General features: G+C 32.6%; 4 protein-coding genes and 1 pseudogene across 4 annotated transcripts; 4 read left to right on the top strand and 1 right to left on the bottom strand.

Annotated features, from left to right (window-relative positions):
* Window positions 1–7,053: 7,053 nt before the first annotated feature.
* LOC114369640 lies at window positions 7,054–9,322 on the bottom strand (annotated as a pseudogene).
* A 572-nt stretch (window positions 9,323–9,894) lies between these two features.
* On the top strand, window positions 9,895–11,798 carry LOC114370460 (L-type lectin-domain containing receptor kinase IX.1-like). The gene has a single exon (XM_028327823.1). The coding sequence runs from the start codon at window positions 9,933–9,935 to the stop codon at window positions 11,733–11,735; it is 1,803 nt and encodes a 600-aa protein (XP_028183624.1). The 5' UTR covers window positions 9,895–9,932; the 3' UTR covers window positions 11,736–11,798.
* A 4,019-nt stretch (window positions 11,799–15,817) lies between these two features.
* On the top strand, window positions 15,818–16,929 carry LOC114381124. The gene has a single exon (XM_028340308.1). It carries the CDS (start codon window positions 15,883–15,885, stop codon window positions 16,750–16,752), a length of 870 nt encoding a protein of 289 aa, XP_028196109.1. The 5' UTR covers window positions 15,818–15,882; the 3' UTR covers window positions 16,753–16,929.
* Window positions 16,930–19,109: 2,180 nt separating this feature from the next.
* On the top strand, window positions 19,110–20,222 carry LOC114381114. The gene has a single exon (XM_028340298.1). The coding sequence runs from the start codon at window positions 19,178–19,180 to the stop codon at window positions 20,051–20,053; it is 876 nt and encodes a 291-aa protein (XP_028196099.1). The 5' UTR covers window positions 19,110–19,177; the 3' UTR covers window positions 20,054–20,222.
* A 4,842-nt stretch (window positions 20,223–25,064) lies between these two features.
* LOC114381103 lies at window positions 25,065–26,329 on the top strand. The gene has a single exon (XM_028340288.1). It carries the CDS (start codon window positions 25,188–25,190, stop codon window positions 26,133–26,135), a length of 948 nt encoding a protein of 315 aa, XP_028196089.1. The 5' UTR covers window positions 25,065–25,187; the 3' UTR covers window positions 26,136–26,329.
* Window positions 26,330–27,613: the final 1,284 nt, after the last annotated feature.

The following is a 27,613-nucleotide window of genomic DNA, read 5'->3' as shown; positions in this document are numbered from 1 at the left end:
AATAATAAAAATAGGATGAAAAAATTTAAAAAGTAACAAACACACACCGAAGGTATAAAGATAGGGTTTAAAAAGGCATGACTAGTAATAAAAAATATAAATATAAGGGAAGAGATGTAAAATAAGGTTTAAAAAGGTATGGTGGTTAAAACGTAATACTTTTCAAGATTGATATATATGTTGTTTTAGAAAGTAGTTTCTAGAATTATGTATATTTTATTAAAACATAGTTTTAAGAATTACTTTTTGGAATTTGTATATGTTATTCTCGAAAGTAATCTCTGGAACTATGTAGTATTTTTATGCTCCAAACTATTTTTTCTTTTATTTTTGTCCACTATCATTTTATATATGTAGCAATGTCCAAGTGGTTGCAATAGAGCACCTCTAAGAGTTGTCCAAATTGAAAGATTGATATCAATTATATGTTTTTTTCACTTTAATTGTTTCACTATTGTTTAAATTTTCCTTTATATAGGATTTTTAATGGTCCTAGTGTTCTATTTCATTTTGGGAAAAAATGTAAATTATATTAAACCCAAAATGATACAATAATAAACGGGGCATACCCCGCAGTTAAAGAAAATCAAAAGTCTCCCTAATACAAGAAGACATATATCAAGATGCTAAAACAAATGCAACAGATGCGCTTGTCTATACATAAGAAACTTAATCTTAGAAAGTATTTTCCAAAACACAAAATAGTATTTCAGAAAGTACTTCCTGGAGTGTTATAGACAAAACATTGTTTTAGAAATTAAATTTTTGAATAATGGTTATGTATCAATGTTATGGGTATAAGTGGTGTATATATTATCAAAATTACAAAAAAAACACACAGATGAGAGCGTATTTAGCGAAAAAGGAACTGGATATAGCAAAAGCCCTATTACATCCACAACATTTAAATACCCCAAAGTCGTCTGTAACCGCCCTATTACATTTGCAATAAGTTTTGCTGAGAAAAAAAAAACATTTTCAATAATGTCAAAGACTTTGTTAGTTGTATTTTTAGACAATTTCATTTAGAGATAAAAGCATATAGCTAGCCTTTGTCATAAAATAAATTTAAAGACGTTAATTAATTACTTGATGGACTTCATATATGTTTCTCACGATGACTTAAATTGCTTGCCTTATTAAAAACTGTTTTTATATGTAGAGCAATATACTCCATAAAATAATAATGTTTTATTCTTTTTTATAGATAAAACTGCGAGATATTATTTATTCAAAAGTTGACTTTGTAGACAACTTTATTTAGAGGTAAAAGCATATATAGCCATTAAAAAGAACATGTTACAGTCTTTGTCATAAAATAAATTCAAAGACAATTTGCAGGATATTAATTACTCAAAACTTGATTTTTTTACAAGTTTAATTTGCAGGATATAGTCGTTAAAATGGTGTTGTAATCTTTGCCATAAAGTAAATTCATAAAGTAAATTTAAAGGGAATATGCAACATCTCTTCCAATATATAAAAAATAAATACTAATTTATAAAAATAAAAAAATAGTTAATTTGATTAATTTTAATTAATAATATCATAAATTTGAATTTTATTCTAAAAATATCCATTAAATTAAATCGTATAAGTGGTAGTTTCATTAATGACACTATTTATTCTTCTAGGAATATTTTTTCCCCCACCAAATGAGCATGATTTATTTCATAAATAATTAATAGTCTTTACACTTAGGGATGAATATGGGTTGGACGAGATCAGTATCTAAATCTGATCTAACTTGTTTTATATTTCTAGAGTCCAAACATAGGTTTGTTATTCGTCATAAGTCTATTTTTAAGTTTGAGACTGATTTTTATATAAGTTTGTCTAACCTGTTGACTCATTTAAAATCTTATTTCATATTAAAAAGTGTAAAAATATTTTTTTTTAACAAAACTAAAGATTTTCATAAAAAACAATAAGACAATTTTAAATCACAAGATATGGACAAAATTTGTCTACAAACATTTCATGTAACATGCTATTAAGGTCTTTTAAGTCTTACCAAAAGAAAAGAGTCATCATTTTTGCTACCTATCTATGCTTATGGGAATTAATGTCTTTCAAACATTAGTTAAAATAATTCAAATTGTCAAACTACTAAAATAATTTTATAATTTAAATAAAATAATTATAATAATATTTTTTTATAAATATTATTGCTAAATGAACAAGCATGTCAAGTCTAATAGGTTTTTCTTAAGACCCATGACCTAACCTTTTTTATTATAAATCGGATTAAGTCATACCTTAAATGAGTCGGATGATTGGTCCTTGATGGATTGTCCAACCCATTTCTATCCCTATTTACAATATATAAGGGTATAGAAGAAAATTAGTAATTAATGCATTTAAAATTGATAATATATTTCTTATATTTAGAAAAAAGAAATTTCTCATTTCTTCCTTATATATAAAAATGGAAGCAGTATTAATTACTCATAAGTTAACTTTTTTTTTTTCAAACTTCATTTACAATTAGAGGTAAAAATATATATTCGTTAAAAAGAACTAGTTGTAGTCTTTGGCATAAAATAAATTTAAAGAAATTTAATAGACAAAACAGAACAAACAATTAAGCAAGTGGGAAATATTGGTTTAAAGTTTCAACTCACAAATAACATCTTGAAACATAATCAAATCCCCATGACTATTGACTATACGAGAACTAACTAACACAAGCAAAATAGCTAAATAAAAAGCACAATGGGGGCATTAATAGTTAAACAACTATAAGATGAGGGGAAAAAGAGAAATTGGAATCGGCATTGCATTGAGGAGAAGAGGAATTGTCGGTCGCGATGCCTGTGGAATCGTATCCATGATATTCCTATCTCCTTAAGCCATTGAAGAGAACTTGCAAGGTGTATTTCGTTGTAATTCAGATACACAAATATTCCACACATTTTCTCTTTTCTCTTTTCTTTTCATTCATTGCACCATTTAGCTTAGACAAACTCAAGTAGGCTTTCTTCTAGATGAGTTCTGACAAGTCACCAGGGCCAAACGGACAACTTCTTGGTGAGAAAATGATGTTTTTCCTTCACGGGTAACTGAAACAACTATTGTCATTTTCGTCCAATATCTCTATGTAATGTGCTGTACAAAATTATTTCAAAATCTTTGGTCAATCGTCTTAAGATTTTGCTGCCAAAATTTATTTCCGAAGAACATGCCGCCTCTATTGAAGGAAGATCTATCCTAGACAATGTTCTTGTTGCATTTGAGATAATCCACCATTTAAGGTGTAAATCAAAATGAAAGCTGGGTATATGGCTCTCAAAATTGATATTAGCCAAGCTTTTGCCATGAAAAAAAATGAGAGGACTAAGACAGTGTGACTGTCACCTTATCTTTTTATATTTTGTACTGAGGGTCTGTCATCTTTACTTAAAAAAAATGAGGTGAGGAGACATCCATGGTGTCAAGGTGTGTAAAGGGGCTCCCCTCCTTACACACCTCTTATTTGCTGACAATTGTTTTCTATTTTGCAGGACAGACGAACAAGACACTTCCAATTTATTATCCATTCTTGATAAATATGGAAAGGCTTCTGGTCAACTTATCAACTACCAGAAATTAGAAATCTTTTTCAGTGCCAACACTTAAGACTTTATGAGGCAACACATCTCAAGTTCTACTAGAGTTTCACAGACCATTGGGAGTGACACCTATTTAGGACTCTCATCTATCATTGGAAGGAAGAAGAGGTCTATCTTTGCTTTCTTAAAGGACTAGGAAGTGCTTATCTAAAGCAGCTAAAGAGATTATCCTTAAATCTTGTGCTCAAACAATTCCAACCTATTGCATGAGTGTTTTTTTGCTCACATCCACCTTAGAAGATCAACTGCAAAAAATGATAAACTCATTTTGGTGGGAAAAAATGGAAATGCAAGAAAAAGAATTAATTGGTTATCTTGGGAGAAGCTGAGTTTGAAAAATGAAAATGGTGACATGGGTTTTAGACATCTCCATGGTTTCAATCTAGTCATGCTAGGGAGGCAAGGCTGGAAATTAACTACCAACCAAGATGTTATGGTTACAAAGTTTTTTAAGCTAAATATTTTGCAAATTGTGATTTTGTGGATTCCCATGTTGAGCATAATCCTAGTTTCGTTTGGCGTAGCATCCATGCTTCACGGGTATTATCAAAGAGGGAATAAAATGGAGAGTAGGGAATGACAAATCAATTTCTGTTTGGAATCAACCATGGATTTGCTCTTCTAGAATCAGTTCCAGACCTTCATCTATCCCACCAAATGGCCTCGAACAACTCAAGGTAAACACTCTCATCAGACATGATTTTAATTGTTGGAGAAGTGAAATTCTCGAACAGATATTCAATGAAGATGTCAAAGAGATACAACAAATGCCTTTAGTCAACATTGTTGGACAAGATAAAATCATTTGGAGGCTTGGCAGCAATGGAGATTACTTAGTTCGTTTAGTGCCATCACCTTATGGAGAATATGTTGGGCAATGAACATTTAAAGGTGGAAGGTGACTGGATGCAAATTTGGAGATTGAAGATCCCACCAAAATTCAAGCACTTTCTTTGGAGTATATTGAGGGGTTGTCTACCTTGTAAGCAAAACATCCAGAAGAAAGGAGTGCAGAGTGACAATTCCTGTTGTTATTGCAGCTCAATTCCAGAAAACGAATGACATATCTTTGCTCAATGTCATCAAGCTCGTGCCATATGGACAGCCGCGCTACTATGAAATTCTTTAGCTTCCAAGATTCAACACAATGATAGATAATTTCAAACAAAAAATTGTCATTATTCTACGGTGCATTTGGAGATGTAGGAATGAAAAGATATGAGAATCAAAGGAAGTGAGTCCAGCTACTGCATCTTTGTTGGCATATCAGCACTTTGATGAATGGAGTGCAGCCCAACAAATAACGAACCAATATCAAGACAACAAGCTTTCAACTTGACAGATAATATCTTGGACGAAACCTGAAGCAGGTTGGATCAAACCTAATGTCGACGCCACCATTTTCAATGACAATCAAAGCTTTGGAGTGGGTATGATAATTCACAATGACCAAGAAACGTTTATAGCAGCAAAAACACAAGCTCAATCAGGCATCCCAGAACCAAAATTGGCTGAGGCATGGGGACTACTTCAAGCAGTTAATTGGGCATCAGAGATGAATCTTGACAATGTACGTTGTGCTTGAATTGGATTGTAAGACGATAACATATGGCATTAATACTTCCTCAGCGGGAGTAACAGACAATTATGTCATTCTAGGAAAATGTTTAGAAGCTTTAACATCTTTGTCAAACTCAGTGGTGAGTTTTGTTGGGAGACAAGTCAATTATATTGCTCATACCTTGACTAAGATGGCACGGTTGAATTCTAGCTCCAAAGTTTTCAATTATATTCCATATTGTATTCAAACTGTCATCTTGAACGAAATGAGTTAACTTTGAAATCTTAAAAAAAAAAGCACAATGGGATGCCAAGTGACTTAAGATAAAAAAATGATAGTAAGACGGACTTAGACACAACATTACATAAGAACAAAAATTCAATACACGTGTATTGAATTTGTGTTCTTATGATACAACAAACCATCATAGAGTCATTTCTATATCTTCACCCGCTAGTACTTGAGTTTTTTTTTTGGCAACTCATACAAAAAAAATCTTCAGAGGTTCACTATCCATCTTTCCATTATCATCGAGAGGACAACCATTAGAAGGGCCATCTTCATCAGCAGTATCCAACAAACCAGCCACTAGGATCACAAACAATTGATTCATTAGAGGGAACACACATCGATTGAGTCATACATTCCTCTATGGAATTGAATCATCAATCTTGGAACCAATTTTCACCTGCATACAATTAATTAATTAAAAGGATTGGTATTAGGAACTTAAACAAAAAAAAGTACGAAAAGTACACATTGGACAAGAGAATTATAAAATACATTATGACGAAAGTTGCAAATTGCCAGTAACAACTTCTGATTTACCTTTTGTGGAGTGCTTACATTATCCTCCACCTTGAACTCTTCAATTATACTGGAGTCATCACATATGTTTAACTCTGCAAGAGTCATCAAATCGAAATTCATAACATCCTTCTCCACCTTGAAAAGAACTTGACCTCCAGTCAAGGTATCAAATTTCTTCATCAATTTATATATATATATATATATATATATATATATATATATATATATATATATTCATACAAAATTTCAATTAACAACATATTAATTTAACTATGAACTAAAATATATCCTCGGTAAATTCATCCAAGAACCCTGAAAGTTTCCACCATAGAGGCACATGACTGGCCAAGTAATTTTATACTGTCAAAGACAACAAAAAAAACTGTGTTGAATCCATCAAACACTTCAAGCTAGCTTCAACTTATACATAGGGCAGCATCCACAACATGCATTTGCTTCACATCCAAGGCAATGAAATACCCCAGAGTCAGCTGCAATCGTTCTATTACATTTGTAGGCATACCACTACTCACGATAAAGAACATACAAGATAGTGGCCAAAACAATAAAAATGTCATCTTGTAAATTAAACACATAAATTTCTCATAAAAAAAAAAATTGAGTCGTACAACTGAGTAGACGAAATTCAAAAGATAATAAATTATACAACTCAACAACCTCTTCAGTAATATATGCAATTGAAGAATAGTCTTTAATTTCTAGGATACATCATGAGAAAGTCTTCTTTAATCAATATGATATGATTTTTCTAGTGGTAACAAAAATATTTATTTAAGTCTAATTAAAATATCAAAAATATTAATAGGAATAAAAAAATTCTCCGTTTCTTTTTATCGTTATTTTAAATTTTGAAAGAAAAAAAGAATAAAACACCATTTTACTAGAACATGACATTTACTTACGAGGAAGACATATATAAAAGCTAATGCACCCTGATGGAAGAAGGCTTCTCACTTTGCAAATATATGAGGAAGGGTCATTATACCTAGCCTAACCTTACATATGCAAAGAGATTATTTTTGGACATTTATGTATATATAACAAGCCATTAAACATTTCACCACAAAAGTAATGAAAATCATAAAACTAAACGAAATCTACATAAGAAGCACACAACATCATAAGCCCTGCTGCCCGAAATAGATTGATTTTTTTAGCCTTGCTAAAAAAATTAGCGTCCAACACTGACAAAACTATTAGTGAAGGGTACTGAATATGAGGAATTGTAAGTGGATTGTGCATCGGTAACTAGAGAAGGATGAGAAGCGTTATGCATATCAAGCGGAAGCACAGGCAATGGCGCTTCAAGCTGAAGAACTTTTATTACTTGTGCAGCCTTGGGCCTTTCCTTGTCGTTTGGGTTAGTACACCATAGCCCCACAACAATCATGCTTGTTATTTCATCCACATCAAACTCATTGTTCAATCTCTCATCAACAACACCCAGGACATTCCCTTCTACATATAGTTGCCACACCCAGTTCACGAGAGGTACATGAAACTCTCCGTCTTGATAAATCCTTCTCCCACATGCAATTTCAAGAGCCACAACCCCAAAACTATAAATGTCTGATTCCTTGCTACCCTACCTCCATTGATATATTCTGGGGCAAGGTACCCATAAGTCCCCACTACCCCTGTCCTCTGAGTCCTCAACCTCGGACCCTCCATCTTTGCCATCCCAAAATCGCCAAGCTTGGTGCTAAAATCCATGTCCAACAACACATTAGCTGATTTAATATCCCTATGAAGAACACTTTGCTCTGCATCCTCATGATGATAACGAAAGGCCAAAACCACCCCTAACGCTACCTTGTACCTATAAAGGGAATTGAGAAGAAAAGAGAGAATTAATAAAATAGTGACAAATGTTTAATTTCAATAGCATAAGTTAACTCCATTACAAGAGAAAAAAAAGAAATACATATACGTACAAAGCAAAAAGACTAGGAAGAAAATAATTGTGACCCTAGTTGGATAATCTTTCTTATAAGCACTTAAAAAAGAAAAGAAGAAGATAAAATAAAATAAGATTTTCCCATATGATTAAATTAGATTATGCAAGTTAAAATGGTTTTTTTAGTTTCTATTGGATTTGCATCCACCAAAACGTGTTACCAAATATACAGTAAACAACCCTCAAGGAATAATAAATAATAAAATATACATACAAGAAAATAAAGCTAAATTATCTAACGTACCTAATATCCCAGGCCAAAGTTTTTTTCTCCCCAAAGAGATGGGTGTCGAGGCTTCCATTAGGCATGAACTCAAAAACCAACAGAAACTCGCCTTGCTCATGGCACCACCCGATGAACTGCACCAAGTTTCTGTGCATAAGTATAAGACGGCTTATGATCCTAACTTCATTGATAAAAACTCTCTCTGAATTTTCAAAGTTAGTGAAAATCCTTTTCACAGCAACAACCCTTCCCAAACCACTCAGAAACCCTTTGTAAACCTGTCCCGAGCTACCTCGTCCAAGCCTTACATCATCCGCGAACCCTTTGGTAGCTACAACTAGTTCTTTGTAATCAAATCTTCTAGGTAAAGTTGCCCTATCCAAATCAAACTTAACCTGGGTGGCTCCACGTTCACCATTATTATCATTATCAACTTACCCTTTCTCTTTTTCGTGATCATTGCCCAAACTGCAACACTCACGGCCACGACCACGACCACCAAGACCGTTGAACAGGTTACCACAACAATCAGCAAAACATTATTATTGTGTTTTTTCGAAGCAGTGGATGAACTGAACTCCCATGAGTGAATAACGTTTCGTTGGGTATATTGTCCCGTTGCAGCGGAGAAGCCTACATCCACCCACTCGGGTAAAATGTCCATGAGGTCAATCTTGTAAGAAAGTGAAGTATTGGAATTGGAATTGTTAAAGGACCAAGACACAAAGAGGGTCTTGCTGGAAGCAGTGTAATTTATCAAAGCGTTACATTTGTTTCCAAGGTTTCTGTCAATGTCAAACTCGGCAACAGCCACGGATTTGAGAGAGTTGTCGTCTATGCCAACGTGCTGAAAGGGAGGATCAATGGTGCCATTAAATGTATCAAACTCAACCGCGTGCACGTGGTTATTGGGAATGTAGACGTTGGTGGTGGCGTTGAAGAGGCCTAAAGTGCCAACGGCTGGGTTCGGAGGAATCCGGTAGCCACGAGGGGCTGGCGAAACCGTCACTGATGGTGTCGTTGGTGGCTCGGGCAATAGTGAAAGTGAAGCGCGTGGAGAAGGCGGTGATAACACTGGAAGATGAGTCCCACAGGAGCAGAGGTTGTCCGTAAGAGGCTCTCTAAACCCTGGTCATGCCTTCTTGTGTGGGGAAGTGTTGCTGCCATTGATGTCTTGTCAATTGGTTACTTGTTTGATGGTCATGCCTTCTTGGGTGGGGAAGTATTGCTGTCATTGATGTGTTGTCAACTGTTTTTTATTTTATTTTTAACAGTCAAATAAAAACTTTTTATTGGGGCACAAGCAGTAACGAGAAGAAAACAGTTCCAGCAATGTGAAGCACAATTGCTGAAAACAGGAAGAAGCACTGGTTGCTCGTTTGATGCTAGCTACTAGTCTTGTGTTTTGCAAAAAGTGCTTTAATCCCTTTGCACATGCTTTGATCCCTCTATTTGCTAGGTAATTTTTTTTTTTATCAATTTATGTTAATTGTTAGTTTTTATTGGAATGTTAGTGATGGGATTTGTAACAATAATCTTTTCTTATTTTTTTTCTCTTCTTAATCACAGGTTAATGTATCGTATAACATGGTTTCTTTTTTATATAAAAAAAAAACCGGTTTCATGTCTAAGAACAACTCCAAATCAGTTTTCTCAAGCCTAGACTCAGCCGTAAAAAAGACCATGTTGGCTACCACAGAACATTTCCACTACCTCAAAACTTGTCTTCTTTTGTCAATAATCTTTATGATCCTTCGAATAGTTCAACCGCTCTCCTTCAACATAACTAACTTTAGCAACCCTGAAAGCGCAAGCCGCATCCAATACACAGGCGTAGCCAAAATTGAGAACGGATCCATAGTTCTCAATCCACTCATCAACAATGGAGTTGGACGAGCCATCTATGGCCAACCTTTGCGCTTGAAAAACTCTTCTAAAGGAAATGTCACTGACTTTTCTACTCGTTTTTCATTCACAATTGATGCGCGGAATAAAACCAACTATGGTGATGGCCTTGCTTTCTACATGGCACCACTTGCCTTTGACTATCAGACTCCACCCAATTCATCTGACGGTTTCCGTCTCGGCTTATACGGTGGCAGCCAAGATAACATCGTTGCTGTCGAATTCGACACTTGCGTAAACGAGTTTGACCCACCCATGCAGCACGTAGGGATCAACAATAACTCTGTTGCATCCCTCGAATATAAGAAGTTTGATATTGAGAGCAACATAGGGAAAATGGGGCATGCGTTGATAACTTACAATGCTTCTGCCAAACTCCTTGCTGTCTCGTGGTTCTTTGAGGGAACAAGTTCTGGTTTTACGCCTAATGATTCTCTCTCACACCAGATTGACCTCATGGAAATTCTACCAAAGTGGGTCACTGTTGGGTTTTCGGGAGCAACCGGGTCATCCAAAGAGGAAAATGTTATCCATTCCTGGGAATTCAGTCCAAATCTAGATCTAAATTCCACTAATCAAGAGGCAAACAATGAGAATTTCATCATAATTACCAAATACAAGGTTCAGGTCAAAGTAGTAGTTGTTGCAGTGATATGTTCTAATATTGTTGTGCTCGTGGTTATTAGTATAATTACTTGGTTGATTATCAAGAAGAGAAGAACCGAGGATGGTTTTGATTTGGATAAATTAGCGTTTATGCCTAGAAGGTTTGGTTATAAGGAATTAGTTGCAGCCACGAACGGGTTTGCAGATGATAGAAGGCTCGGAGAAGGAGGCTATGGACAAGTCTACAAAGGGTTTCTGAGTGATTTAGGGCGGGTGGTTGCGGTGAAAAGGATTTTTTCTGATGTTGAAGACTCCGAGGAAATATTTGCAAACGAGGTGAAGATTATAAGTCGTCTTATACATAGAAACCTTGTGCAATTCATAGGGTGGTGCCACGAGCGAGGGGAGTCATTGCTGGTTTTCGAGTACATGACTAATGGAAGTCTTGACACTCATATTTTCGGCGACAACAGCAGAAGAACTTTGACATGGGGAGTGAGATACAAGATAGCGTTAGGTGTGGCTAGGGCACTTCGTTATCTTCACGAAGATGCGGAGCAGTGTGTTCTTCATAGGGATATAAAGTCAGCTAATGTTTTGTTAGACGCAGATTTCAATACTAAGATTAGTGACTTTGGGATAGCGAAGTTGGTGGATCCAAGATTGAGGACTCAGAAGACAAGGGTGGTGGGGACATATGGGTACCTGGCTCCGGAATATATAAACCAAGGAAGGGTTAGTAAGGAATCTGACATGTACGGTTTTGGGGTGGTTGTGTTGGAGATAGCAAGTGGAAGGAAGACTTATAACCATGATGTGCCTTTGGTGAATAGGGTATGGAAACATTATGTGGAAGGGAATATTTTGAATGTTGCTGATAAGGATTTGAAGATGGATTTTGATGCCGTTGAAATGACATGCTTGCTCACTGTAGGACTATGGTGTACCCTCCAAGACCACAAGAAAAGGCCAAAGGCAGAACAAGTTATTAATGTTCTTAAGCAAGAAGTGCCATTGCCAAATATAGATCGTGTTTGACAGTTTTATGTATGTGTGTGCTTTATTTATAGATCATGTTTTCATGTAAATATAGTTACTGAATTGAATAACAACACACTTACTTTCAATGTAAGTTATCATTTTCGTATGATACATATCAAATAAAATTATTGTCGTACGATTGTATATAAATATATGTTCATGGAGCCATAAGCATCATTTTATGGTTTTAATTTGTGGCACGCACTCACAATTGTAGTGATATTTTTAATTTCTTGGCATTCACATCCCAAGATCGAGTCACATTTATTTGTAATTTTGCGTATCACATCATCACAATCACAGTATAGTACAAGCATCACTGCAACCTCAATTTAAAATTACGATATTCCTTTGGCTTTGAAGAAATTCAAAATTAATTGTTCTATTACTACGTGTATTTATCATGGCTTTTATTGTTTTTTTAGCGTCTCGCTGCCTAAATTTTAAATTCAACGATTGCTTGTGGCGACATTTCAATGTAGTCGTCAACGCTGATTTTTTTGAGGCGGCGCATACCTATACGGCTATACATAGGGAAGGACTAGCGGTCCCTTGTTACTGAGTAAATTAAGGATGTCATTCTTCAAGAAAAAAAAAGTATTCATTATAAGATATTATGTCACTGCCAAAATAATGTATTTTATTTAATATATACAAGAGTGATGGAAAATAATCAATGGAAGAGTGTATGCAAATGAGATATTGGGTGAAAGAAGAAATTAACATAAAAAACAAGAAATTTGAAGATAAAAAAAGCAATATACAATTTTAATGGATCTATTAACTTTGTAACTATACTCTCTGGTCATCCTTGAGTCGAGTCTAATGATTTATTATAGATTCTTTTACTTTTAGCATCTACATCCAATCACACTTAAGGCTGAGGGGTTACGTACCCTTCAGGCATCCATAGCTAAAAATTGTGTCTTTTAGCCTCTTGGTGCTATTGCACTTTTTAGCCTAGGGGTAGTGTATCTTCTAGTCTCTATTGGATTAATTGAGCCCAAAGGGTAGATCGACCATGTGGACCAAGGGATACTCAAGGACACTTCTTGCAGCATGAGGGAAATATAATAGGGAAGAAGGCGAAGTTGGTTTGGTGGGCTATTTGAAAATACCAAAACGCAATTATATTTGAAGAGCTAGGCTAGGCTAATCGGGATATGGAGGCAGTGGTAGGGAAGCTGCAATATTTTTGGTGCTGCTGGTGGAAGGCCAAAATGAAGGGATTCAATTACTCGCTTTATATATGCCTGAAAATTGGATCCGATGATAAAAACCATTCGATTTAAGCGATTATAATCCAGTTCCATCTGAATCCATTTTTTTTTACACACCCTACGGGTCTGTCACAAGTGCATGGTGGTGTTACAGGTATAAGGGTATCATGTAAGATGGCTAATCCTCATTGGGGAAAGTAAATGGGGTGAAAGGAATCTGATGTAGTGGTTATCTTGTTTTAATATACTCTGTCATATGTATTGAGGGTGGATGGAACTTCATGTGACATCTTACCTGACTCGTGTAATTCTTTCGTATGCAGATATAAGAGCAGTTGAAGGAAAAAAGAAAAAAGGAAAAAAAAAATATCAGAGTTTGATCCATTTATCTAATGAAAAGTAAAAAAATAACAAGTAATATTTATTGATAAAAAAATATAATCCTTTTCATCTTTCTATTAATATAATTTGGCTGTTGGAATAAAAAGTGGTGCTGGAAATGAATTAGAAACATGTTGAAGTTAGGCCTTATAATGGGCGCGCGCATGTGTGAAGAAGATGGGAGGTGGATGTGATGAGCCGTTAATTCTTCTCAAGTGTTAAATATATAGATAAAAAGTGGAATTAAAAAAAAGTCACTTTGAAATTATTTTAAATATGAAATGCTATTGTTTTTGTAAATAAATAAATATGATTACAAATCATTTTGAAAATTAATATTTCATGCTACACATAAAAAGTTAAATGTTGGACTCTAGTAGTCCTAAAAGTCACGTTTTTACATGGATGAGAGACAAATTATATTTGCTTCTACTACATGATTAATTGATTGTAAATGAATAAATTACTTATTATGAGTAATTTTGTGAGAAAATAAATATTCCTTTTAAAAGTTAATTAGTTAGGAGTGTAAATACTTTTAATTGTTGAAGTTAAATATTGGATATACATGTGACATAAATAGAATTTTACGCAAAAAATATTATAATGAATAATATTTATGTGGAAAAAATATTATTTATGTAAATAAATCACTTTATGGGAATTTTTTTTTGGGAATACTATAGGAAGGCTTTATCGAAAATGTTATTAAGTGGAATACTATAGTAAGACTTTGAAGTAATTGTTAGAGTATGAATCATTTGAATTATTAAAGTTAAATAACGATTATTATTAGACTTAAATCTTTTATAACCAGAATAAATCAGTGAATTTTGATTTAGATCTTTAATAATTTTTTTATTACATCGAGTATCTAATAAAATAAAATATTTATTTTTGATCCTTATTATTTATTTCAAACCTTCTATAATATATATATATATATATATATATATATAAAATATAATATGTAGATAATTTGGTATTAGTCCCTATCAAATATTTTTCAAAAGTACTAATACAAAATAAATTTTTTTATAAGGATTAAAATGGAAAAATAAATATATTAGAAGTACTAAAACAAAAAACAATGATCAATTTTTTTTTATTAGAGACTAAAAAAAAAGTTATTAGAAACTTAAAATAAAAATTGTTAATTTATTAAGAAACAAAAATATATTTAAGCCTTGTTATTAAGGTATACAAATAAAATTTTGTGCAAGGAAATTATTATGAACTAATATTTAACGAAGAAATTTATCATTTTAATTGAAAATATTTAATTAATTTCTTATACATAAATTTATTTTGAAATGATATACGAGGAGAGGAATTTTTCATTATAACGTTGTCATTTTTAATAATAATTCATACTAACTAAAAAATTTAATTAATCATATTTAATTATATTAATCTCAATAAAATATAAGTTTTTTTTTTCCAATTTACTCTTCATTGTAACTTGGTACTAGAAATAAAATATCAATTTTGAAAAGTTTTTTTTTCAGAAAAAATGAGCGTGTAATAATTGAATTAAAAATTTGGACTTCAAATTAAAAAATCAAGCCAATACATTGGTTCGAATCCAGTTTTAGAAGAAAAAAAACAAATTAATATTTAAATTATCAAATTTAGTACCGAATTTATCATATGGATCTGATCCAATTAACACCTATGTTTTAGGTTTGACCAAATGTAGAGAACAAGCCACATTATTATAGTTAGGCAGGCCCATGAATAAGCAGCAACACAACCAAATGCCAAAGCGATTATGTGAACACGCGTCAATACTACCAGCAAGATACAAGTCCTCCTTCACGTACCTCAAGTTATGCTCAAGAAAATGACAAGATTCTTCAACAGCAATGCAATATTATTAAGCAAAGCGTGGTTAAAACCAAAGTGGACGTGTACATCAAACCTACAAGGAATACATGCCACTCGTGCAAACAATATTAAACACTACTTAAATACGCTCTCAGACAAATTGTTCTTGGAATTTTGAAAAGGTTATCTAAAAGTCAATCAAATTATTGCGGATCTCAGAACCCCTAAAGTCACCTTTAATAATTAATTAACACTCCACATTGAGACACCCAAGGGTAATCCGTTTTTGCAGCTCAATTAAGCTCCTACATATTGAGACAACCCAAGCAATGCGGAATTTTATATTTGAAATCCACAAGGTAATGTGGCAAGAGAGGAGGAAAACTAGGTGATATATAACTAACTACTGAAAATTTCTGTTTACCAACACACGGAGAAAAGGCCAAGTATACACCTTAAATTAAGGCTTAGACCCATTTCACTACATATAATATTATTATAGAGAAAAATATAGGGTAGAGATGTGACAAGTTAACCGAAATCTAAGCGTAGCCCATGCGTGTACCACATTCCCCACACGTTAATTAAGGTGATTTATGCTACCTTTTTTTTTTTTTTTTTTGGCCCCTATATAAGGAGAGTCATAGACTTTGTAATAGCATCCCAAAATTGAGCTTCTATTGGAGAGAAGCAACCACCAAATTAAAAGATCTACCATGGCAAACAAGTTCCATAAGCTTCGCTCAATAAGTTTGCCTTCTAGATCTCATCCTAGCACCGTTAGAGTAGAGGAGGAGCTGAGAAAGATCAAAACTTGGGAAGGAACATCCACAATATCCACATCAAAGTCTATTCACACAGGCCTTTCATTGCTTGAAGATTTGTACATTTGCTTGGATGATCTTCTCAACATGGCATCCACCCAAAAGGTGATTTCTCACCATAGGGGTGACAAATGTGTGGAAGAAGTGTTGGATGGTTCGGTGAGAATTTTGGATATATGTGGCATCACAAGGGACACCATGTTGCAAATTAAGGAAAATGTCCAAGCCCTTCATTCTTCTCTTCGAAGAAGAAAAGGAGACTCATGTGTTGAAGCAAGTGTGGCCGAGTACAAGTTGTTCACAAAAACGATGAAGAAGAATGCCATTAAGTTGATCTCATCTTTGAAGCAGATGGATGGCAAATTTGGGGTGTCCCCACTTTTGGATCTTGATCACCACTTTGCTGCTGCGATTAGAGTTCTTAGGGAAGTCATTCTAATCAACTTGTCAGTCTTCCAATTTATTTTGTCATTCTTGACCGTGTCTTCATCGAACTCAAAGACATCCAAATGGTCGTTGGTGGCAAAATTGATGCATAAGGGGGCAAAACCATGTGATGGCACCAATGATGAGATGCAGTGTGTGGAAGCAGCTTTGAGCTCCCTCCTAAATGAAGGGACTAATGATGACAAGATACATGTGGCACATGAAAGGTTGGAGGCTTTGGAGGATGCCATTGAAAGTTTTGAGAATGGTTTGGAGAGTTTGTTTAGGCATTTGATTAAGACTAGAGCTTCCCTTTTGAACATAATATCTCAGTAGAGTATTTTCAATAGCATCTTTTCTCCAATTCCTGCAATGCATCCAAATTTTAGGGACCTGCCGAGGAAAATAATATTTTTTTTACTGATAAAATATATAATATTTAATAACAATTTATAGATTTGTACAACTCATAAGTAATACATTGAAGTGTAAAGAAAATGCTCATTTTCTATTTTTTTATTACTTAAAGTATGTCCAGCATTATGTAGTATTACTTCCGATCTTATTTATCAGAAACATAGTATCATCAAGATAAAAAAATGGTTAAAATAATTATTTTTAATTAATACTAAAATTAATTCAAATTTTGTTCTAAAAATTTCCTCAAGATTAAATGCTTTAAGTGGTGACTATATTTAATATTAGTACTCAGAATTCATTACCTAGTAATTAAAGTTATAAATAAACTAAAGGTATTAAAGAAATTTAATTCTGAATAAATTTAAAATTTAGTCAATGTTTTTTATAATTATGATCAAAATAAAAAAATTAATTTGTTTCTTATAAATAAAACAAGAGTGTTTTAAATTTTAGGAAGTTTATAATTAAACAAAAACTAATCGCATAATATTTATTAGTTGGCAGCATGTTATATTCACTCACTATGAAACTCAAAACTAAAGAATAACTAAAACTACATAGCATATAAGGATACGAAACCATAGCAAGCCTATGGTAGGCTTCAAAATGCTACACTCAAGGAAGCACTAAAGGGTATCACTCACGTAACTATTCAACTAATCTTATATTTCGTATGATAAATTATGTAATCATATGCATGTTCTTTTTATCTTCATTTGATTTTTTCTCATTTTTTATTTATAAATTTCACTTTAATTTAATAAAATAATAAACAATATACCTTTAATTATTACGACTCCAATTTTTAATCTAACCATATTTTGTTGTGAATCTTAATCTAATCATAATTAAACCAATAAGACATGAATTAACATCTTTACGTACCAATCTTTCAGGAAAAAAAAAATATTTTTACCAATCCGATTATAGATACATTAAATTAAACACTAAATAAAGCTATAAGAAAATAAGACAGAGCACAAAGAAAAACAAATACTTAATATGACTAAAGTACGTTCAGATCTAGTTAAAAAAGAGTTGTGCGCGTAATCAAATTGATTCAGATCCTGTTTTAGACACAAAACAATTAATATTTAAATTTATAACATAAACTAATTGAACTAGTTTAACTTAAAATTAGAGTTTAATGGACCATGTTGTATTAATAGTGTAAATTACATAATCATTCAATTATAAATTATTATTGATATAATTTTAAAGATAATTTTATAAAAATTAAGAAATTTATGATAAACAATTAATATTTAAATTTATAATATAAACTCATTGAATAATATTATAAAATTATTTTATATTTTCATATTGCATAACTTTTTCTCTCTTAAAATTAAATTATCAAATGCATTACCGAATTTATCATATTGATCCTACCCAACTAAGACGTACACGTACACGTCTTAGGTTTTACCAAGTATGGAGTATAAGCCATGATTATAGTTAGGTCCATGAATAATTCAGCAACAGCACAGCCACATGCATGCCAAAGACCTAATGGGGCATGAATATATCTTTCACAAGATACCCAGCAATTATATGAACGCGCGTCAATCCTACCAGCAAGATACGCGTCCTTCTTCGCGTACATCAAGATTGCTCAAGAAAATCGAAGGGAAAGAAAATGACAAGATTCTTCATATAGCTTGGTAATGCAATTAATTAAACAGGCATATGGTTAAAATCGAAGTAGACGTGTACAAGGATACACGCCACTCGTGCACACAATATTAAACACTAAATATATACACTCTCATAGACCCATTGTTCTTGGAATTTTAAAAAGGTTATCTAAAACTCAATCAAATTATTGCGGATCTCAAAACCTCTACATTAATCTTTCTTTAATAAATAATAATCAGTTTCAGCAGCTCAAGCTCCTTCATATTGAGATTTGAGACAATCCAAGCAGTGGATACCAATTTTATATTTGAAATCAACACGGTAATGTGGCAAGAGAGGAGGCAAACTAGGTGATGACTAATGAAGATTTCTGTTTACCAACACACGGAGAAGAAGCCAGGTATTCACCTTAAGGCTCAAACCCATTTCACTACACATAAATATCAAATTATTATTATCATATATAATATAATAGAGAACAATGTCGGCTAGTGATGTGACAATTTAACCGAAATTTAAGCGTAGCCCATATGCGTGTACCACATGCCCCACACGTTAATTAAGTAAGTGATATGTGCCACCTTTTAATTTGGGATTATTGATGAGGATAGCTCTTATATAAAGAGAGACGAGGACTTTGTAAGAGCATCCAAAATTTGAGCTTCTATTGGAGAGAAACAAACACCAAATAAAAATAGCAATCATGGCAAATAAGTACCATGTTCGTTCTATTAGTTTGCCTTCTAGATCTCATCCTAGCACCATTAGAGTTGAGGAGGAGCTTAGCAAGATCAAAACTTGGGAAGGAACATTCACATCCACATCAGGGTCCATTCACACAGGCATATCCTTGATTGAAGATTTGTACATTTGCTTGGATGATCTTCTCAACATGGCATCTACCCAAAAGGTGATTTCTCACCATAGAGGTGAAAAATGTGTGCAAGAGGTGTTGGATGGTTCAGTGAGAATTTTGGATATATGTGGCATCACAAGGGACACCATGTTGCAAATTAAGGAAAATGTCCAAGCCCTTCACTCTTCTCTAAGAAGAAGAAAGGGAGACTCATGTGTTGAAGCAAGTGTGGCTGAGTACAAGTTGTTCACAAAAAAGATGAAGAAGGATGCCATTAAGTTGATCACATCTTTGAAGCAGATGGATGGCAAATTTGGGGTGTCCACACTTTTGGATCTTGATCACCACTTCGCTGCTGTGATTAGAGTGCTTAGGGAAGTCATTCTGATGAACTTGTCACTATTCCAATTTTTTTTGTCATTCTTCACCGTGTCTTCATCGAACTCAAAGACATCCAAATGGTTGCTGGTGACAAAATTGATGCACAGGGGGATAAAACCTTGTGAAGACAAATCAGAGAATATCAATGAATTTCAGTGTGTGGAAGCATCTTTGAGCACCCTTCTAAATGAAGGCACTATTAATGATGAGAAGATGCAGGTAGTTCATGAAAGATTGGAGGCTTTGGAGAATGCCATTGAAAGTGTTGAGAATGGCTTGGAGAGTGTGTTTAGGCGCTTGATTAAAACTAGAGCTTCCCTTTTGAACATAATCTCCCAATAGAGTACTTTCAATAGATATTTTTCTCCAAATTCTGCAATGCAGCCAAATTTTAGGGGTATGCTGAGGAATGAAATTTTAACCTACAATTATTTGTAGATATGTATAATTCAAAAGAAATATATTGAAATGTAAAAACAAAAGAGAAATCTTTGTTCCCTACATTACGGTGTCTTCTTGTGTTAATCATATTTTCTCAAGACAGCATATGTTTACATTTGACATATTCTCTGCCTATACACTCTTGATATTTTCTGTGTTCATCTTTAATAATTAATCAGATTTGTCCATCCATAGCTTTTTTAAAAATAAAAGCAGTAAAACTTTGTTATTCTTGATTTTTTCACAAAATAATTGAATGGTCTGCTTGTTATTGGAATGTCCAAAGGGAAGCTTTGAACATAAGTTCTTTAGAACTTCATATACAGAATCAACGGGATATCTGCTAGCTTTTGACACCTTTTATTTCGCCACACTAGTAGTTTTGATTAAATTTACTCATGACAACGATTTAATAGTTTGTTATTTGTTACTTTGAAGCTTCAAGATATAAGTTTTCTTTTTTCTTTTTGGTCTAAAATTGAGTGTAGAACTAGAAATCAGTAGGAAATCCAAAACTCTATCACCTCAACTTTAACAAAGATCCACACAGTTGATTTATCTAAGCTGCCATTCTTTAATCATATTACAAGTTGATCAGAAAATCTTTTCTAAAATCTCAGGGTATTTCGATTAAGGTGAACCGTCAAATGTACTTTCAAATTAATTTGAGATTATATGAAGTTACATGAGAACAGTGTTGTCCTTGTCTACACTAATGTTGTGACCACAAATAATAGATTATGCAAGGATAGTTTATAATTGGCAATTGTCTGTTCTAAGACCTTTCCCCTGTGTATTTTATCTGTTATATTGTATCTGTCTATTAAGGGCAACCAAATTGGGAAAGTGGTCTCAGCCATGGTATAAATTCAAATGAAAGTTATGAGGGTAATTCTGTTTTGAAAATGGACCATTCTCTAAACTAGGCCAAGGATCCAGTACATAATTTAACAGTCATCTATTTTTGCTCATTGAGGCATTATGTCAATTGTCAAGCACATGGTCCATCCCCACAACTCTGCCACAATTGCAAATGAATACATACCTAAGCACATGATCCACCACACGCTTTGGACATGTATTGATAAAGGTTGATATATGGCAAATTGGCATGCTCAATTCGGATAAAATTTTAAAGTTTAGCAAATTAATCCACTATTTTTTTTTAAAATGTCCACTAAGTTGTTTCATAGTTATTCAATTTTTAAAATGCCATAAAAAGTTAAAATGATAGATAAAAGGAATTATAAGGTTGATTTGATGATTATAGATAAAAGAGGAGGAAGAAAAATTACGGAATCAAATATCAGATGTACATCTTAATGAAGCTAAAATTTACTTATAAAAAAATATATGAAGGGTAAAATTAACCAAAATAATGACACATGTGTTTATATTGTATTGGTCTAAAATTAAGACACCACAATTCTCTTAAATTTATACTGTATTGGTCTAATTAAGATACCACAATTTCCTTAAATTTATACTGTATTGGTCTAATTAAGACAGCATAATCCCCTTAAATGCAAAGGTATTGTAAAAACATTGCTATAAAAATAAATAAAATTCACAAGAGAATGATCACAACATGATTAATTTTATGCGCTTTTTACAAAAATCACATTTTTATTGAATTGTTTTATTTTATTTTTATTTATTCCGAACATTTTTTGTAATAGGAAAAGATCCATGTCGAATTATTAAAAATACTTCTAACAAGAAGCATGTAAGATACTACTTTTCCTTTGAAGCTCGAATTACCCAATTCAAACTTTTCCAGTGAAAGAATTGTGCGAAGATGTCCGTGGGTTTTGAGATCTTCATGTTTAAGAAAAAAATAATTATTAGAAAATAATCTATATATTCATAGTATAAATGGTTATCCTAAACTTCCTCTTAAAATTGAATTTGATTAATAATAAAATATCATATAATAAATTTATTAATTTTTCCGATAACTACTTAAAAAAATTATTTACTATGATTTCTGATGCATTGATATGATAAATATTTTTACACCAACAGTATAAAATTAAACTTTTTAATAATAATAATAATAATAAAGTAAGGGTGTTCAATGAAGAACAACAGTTGGATCCTCCCTTCAAACTTTCTCTCTGCTTATCCGGATGTTACCAGAAGAACTAATGAAGTTATTCTCCTCACAATCCCGGAAAGAGATAAAAAAAAATCCTTTGGATCAATTCTAATGATGACAAACTCTCTTTCAATCAAGCCTTTGCTGAACTTAATCCCACAGCTACGCCTAACATCATCATTTTCTCGATCTAATCTACCTCTGGAACAGCTTTATTCCTTCATCGATCAAACACCTTGGTGGCTTCTTACTAAATACGAATTTTTTACATAAATAATACAAAAAATTTATTATTTATCCAAATGTGAACTATTATTTATATTTATGATATAAATTATTATTTATAAGTGAGAAATTAATTTCCCCCAAATCGATTTCTCATCTCTCTTTTGGGGGAATTATTTTTCATCTATGAACAATAATTTTGTATCATGAATGTAAATAATAGTTTATTTGCATCATTTGGATAATTAATAAATTTTTTGTATTAGTTATGTAAAATTTTACAAAAATGAAGAGAAATTATAATTACAAAGTTTACAATAAAATACAATTATGCAGTGAAAGGTTGGGCATTAGTTTGATTGAAGCTAATTTTTTTTTAAAAAAATAACTTATTGTGAAATCAGTTCCTTAAAAATTGAAAAAAAAAAAAAAGAGAAGTAAGAAATTAGTGTAGGAAAATCGATTTCTCACGTGAACAGCAATTTATATTATAAATATAAATAATAACTTGACTTAAATAATAAAAAACTTATTATTTATGTAAAAAATTCTACCAAATACACTTCAGAATTTGTTTCAAACCATGCCTTTGTTTTCGTCTTTTTTTTAAGTAAAGCATGCATTAGGATTAAATAAAGATTAATGTCACAAAACATGGACCACAAGCATAGCCCAAATTCTTAAAAAAGTCATTCCCCAGGTCTTCTTAAAAGTTAAGACCATATTTTACGGTAACTAGGAGAATCTGGCACCATATCAGTCACAGAACTGTGTTTCTTGATTTCCGTTCTTGGACCAAAGCCCGTGGTAAATTATATTCATTATGAAATGACGTAAAATATATTAAAAAATGTTTATATTATAGTATCATACAGTAGATATTTCAAAGATGCGTAAAATGATTTTCACCCACGAATAAAAAATAAAACTGAAAACAATGTCTCATATTTGTATTAAAAGTAAAAATAGAAAAATAAAAAACAATTTTTCAAACCAAATATATATCATTCCTTCCATCCTGCATGCTGATAAAAAAAAAAAAAATCATTCCTTCCTCCCTCTTACAAAATTCTAGGAATTATAGATCTATTTGTAGTTATCTTTGAAATGACGTAATTTGTTCCAAGGCATACCTTTGATTTTCTTCTTCTTCTTCTTTTGAAGTAATATAGAGCATGCCTTTGGAATTTGGATTAAATAATGCTTGATGCAACAAATGTGGACCACAAGCTTAACCCAAAGCCCAAAAGTCATTGCCAAAAGTCAAAAGTTGTATAGTTCAGCCATATTTTTGGGTAGCAAAGAATCTGGTACCACATCAAACTGTGATTTGTTTTTTTTTTTCTTTTATTTTAAAAAACAAACAACAAATAAATGTTTTTTTTAAAGGACAAACAATAAATAAATGTGATTTATGGATTTTCATCCATGTGGTCTAGACTCCTAGTTAACTTTTTTTTTTTACACAGACTCCTAGTTAACTTTTACCTGAATCAAGCCCATGGTAAAACATATGCATAGTGTATGTCGGATTATAGTATGCTTAGATACTCTAGATATTCCAAAGATGCGTAATTAAATTTCACCCACAAATAGGTTTTATCAAATTTATGATTTAGTCATATGTGTTTAAATCCAAACTTTTTTTACGAAGGTTTTAATGTAACTTTGAGTCTATGATTTAAGTAAAAATGCTCTATCAAGTCAAACAAAATCATAATTCACAAACTATAATTTAAACATGGTACTATTAGTTAAATAATATACGTGCGTACGTGCATTTGGAAATCTTCCGGTCACATCGAATTCAAAATAAATTAATATTCTAAAATCACGTAAAACAGAAATATTACGTTTAAGGCCGGCAGGGTATGGAAGATTAGAAATTGGTAGCAATATGTACCATATTAAAGTATGAATTTTGGTATTCTCATAATATTTTAGCGGAATAAAAGTAATAGAATAAATCTTTTTGTTAGGAATTGGCTCAATTCATTCACACACAAGATCTATTTATTGTGTATGATCTTTTGAAAGAGACTAATCCTTATCCTTAGGCATAAGAACAATAATAATAGAAAGAATAATATAGAGAATCCTAAAGTACTACACCAAATTCAAACTTTGGCAGGTTGTAATCCCCAGAAGAAACATCGTGGTAACAACGTACATTTAGTGCCCCATAAAAGTTCTCTCTTTTTCATTTTAGTATATATGAAAATGAATGCAAAAACAAAGAAAGAAAATTTAACTCAATCAAGGTGCAAGGAACTTTGGAAGACAAGCTTTAATTGTAACCGACCATAATGAAACATAAACCATATGTACCGTACCATTAACGGTGGCTTTAGCTTTAGATTCATTGAAGATTGGTCCTTTTTTATCCCTTCATCGTAGAAGACATAACATAATTATGAGAAACATTCATATCCCATGTGTTACAATAATTATAAAGTGTTTCATTTAAAATATATGGATGGCTACTTGCACCGATGATCAAGATGTGACAACATAACCACGTCACAGAAAAACCAAACACTAAATACTTAAATAGCACCTTAACATGTTAATTTTTTTATCAAATGGCATAAGGGTCTAAAATAAGAAACTTCTTGGCCTCTCTCTGCCTTCTAATGTCTAGAGGTCTACAATAGGGTTGGATTATAGTATTATACACCATTGAGTCTATGTTCAAATTAAGCACCCTTTAAGATGAAAAGGGCAAGTATGGCTACATTTTCTCCAAAACATTCTAGCAAGTATGGTGTTAGATCCATTAGTTTGCCAACAAGATCACATCCAAGCACAGTTAGAGTTGAAGAGGAGCTGAGCAAGCTTAAATCATTGGAGGCATCATCATCATCATCATCTACACCAAAGGTGGAAACAATTTGCTGTGGTCTATCTGGCCTTGCAGAATTGTACAAATGCATTGAAGATCTTTTGAAATTGCCATTGACCCAACAAGCAATAGGCCAGCACCAAAATGAGAAATGGGTCAATGAGTTGTTGGATTGCCCAGTAGGATTCTTGGACCTATTAGGCAAAACAAGGGATTCCATTCTGTTGATGAAAGGAAGTGTTGGAGAGCTTCAGAGTGCACTTAGAAGGAAAAGGGTTGGAGATTTATACATGGAGAGTTATCTCTCTACATATTGGAGGCTCAGACGAAACATGAGGAAGGAGTGCACAAAGTCTTGGCTTTTGTTGAAGCAGATGGAAAATGAGTCATTTGGGGGCTCTCCAACTTTGGATCTTAGTGACCACCTCTCTGCAGTGGTAAGAGTGCTCAGAGAAGCTAGTTGCATCACCAGCTCCATCTTTGAGTCACTTGTTGTGTTCCTTTCTTCACCAATCTTGAAACTAAAGCCTAATAAGTGGGCATTTGTTGTGTCAAGATTGATGCAGAAGGGGGTGTTTGCTTACAACAATCATCAGGAAGATATAAATGAGCTGGAGAAGGTTGATTTTGCACTTAATAGTTTGATTTTGGACAATCTGAACAAAGATGCTGAGGCTGAGGCTGAGAAGATTCAATCTGCACATGGAAGGTTAGAAGCTTTGGTGGTTGCCATTGAAGAGATTGAAAGTGGATTGGAATGCTTGTTTAAGCGCCTGATTAATACTAGAGTGTCTTTTCTGAATATATTTTCTCCTTAGGATAGAATATGCATATATGTGTAGTTAAGAAGTCAAGGCCTAATAAGGCCTTGTGCATATACCAGAGTTTCTGGCATTTTCCAGTTGTACAAATTGAGTTGTTAAATATGTAATTGTACATTCTGTTTGTTTTTCTTTGACATCTAATGCCCTTTTACCATAATACTCATCAGCTTTTAATTTTAATTTAATTACTCATATGAGAGTGTAAAAATCTTATCTTTTAGTTTCACTCTACTCTTAAAAATCATATATTATTATCTTTATACATACTATTTTTAATCTTTTTTGTTCTTATACATATCATTTTTTAATCTCTTTTATCTCTTAGTCCCTATTATGTAAATTCATATGGACTAAAGTGAAATAAAATACTATTCATGAAGATTAAAACTAAAATGGATGATGATTTTTTAAGTATAAGAGTAAAAAATAAAGTTTGTACAGATTAATGAATAATTAAACTTTTAATTTTCAAAAGCATATAATGCTTAAATTTTTTTTCAACTGTGGCCCCAAATTCTGTCATTTCAGTGAATCACTGGCATTAAACTTTTTGGAGATTAAATTGGACAATTTGATCTATAAATAGTGTATCAGAATGGCATGGATATAGCTCGTGCTTGGGGGATGAGGGAATTATGGTAGAGATAGGATATTAAAATTGTTGCAAAATGCAAACCCCTATATTCCTAAAATAAACACAATTGGACTGTTAATTGAAGCCCTTTCTGTAAATAAAGAGACACCGTATCATCTACTTTTGCTCCCAATTTTGTTCTTTGTTCGTCAAATGTGGCCAAAATTAAACTTTCCCATATATTCTTCCCACACTCTCCCTCGCCTAATGAAGATTTTCCACATGTCGTAAGGTTAGAAAAGAAGAATGATGTTATGTTTCCACAATTGCTCTTCCCTCCCCTGTTTCTATCAGCACTCTGAAATCTCTCATCGCCTCTCCCTACCCCACCTCTGTCTCCCTCTCCTCTTATTTTTTTTTCTATCATGAAAATATAAATATATAATAAATATATTGATTTAAAAATTTGTACGTTAAGAGAGGGGAGTGTGTGTGTATTTAATCACAAGAAGGGAGGGCAGTGCAATATTTGCATATAGGAGGGGATGTTATATAGTGTAAAGGATGTTTTAGTATTAATAAACATTTTTAACAGAAGGTAACAGAAATTTAACGATTTTTTTTTAAATGTAAAATTTTATATATTTGAATCTGTTCATGAAAAAAATTCAAGGGGAGTGTAATATTTACATCTCAAGTCTCTCAGGAGGTGAGGTGAGATGAGCAGAGGAGAGGGTAGTTTATTAAAAATTATTTAAATATATGACAATATTTGTAACTATTTATATATATATATATATATATATATATATATATATATATATATATATATATATATATATTTACATGTTTATAAACATATGTACTAGCACATTCTTATATATAAATTCACCAAAAA

The sequence above is a fragment of the Glycine soja genome, chromosome 2, assembly GCF_004193775.1.
Source record: "Glycine soja cultivar W05 chromosome 2, ASM419377v2, whole genome shotgun sequence".
Lineage (NCBI taxonomy): Eukaryota > Viridiplantae > Streptophyta > Magnoliopsida > Fabales > Fabaceae > Glycine > Glycine soja.
This window is presented reverse-complemented; position numbering and strand designations above follow the sequence as displayed.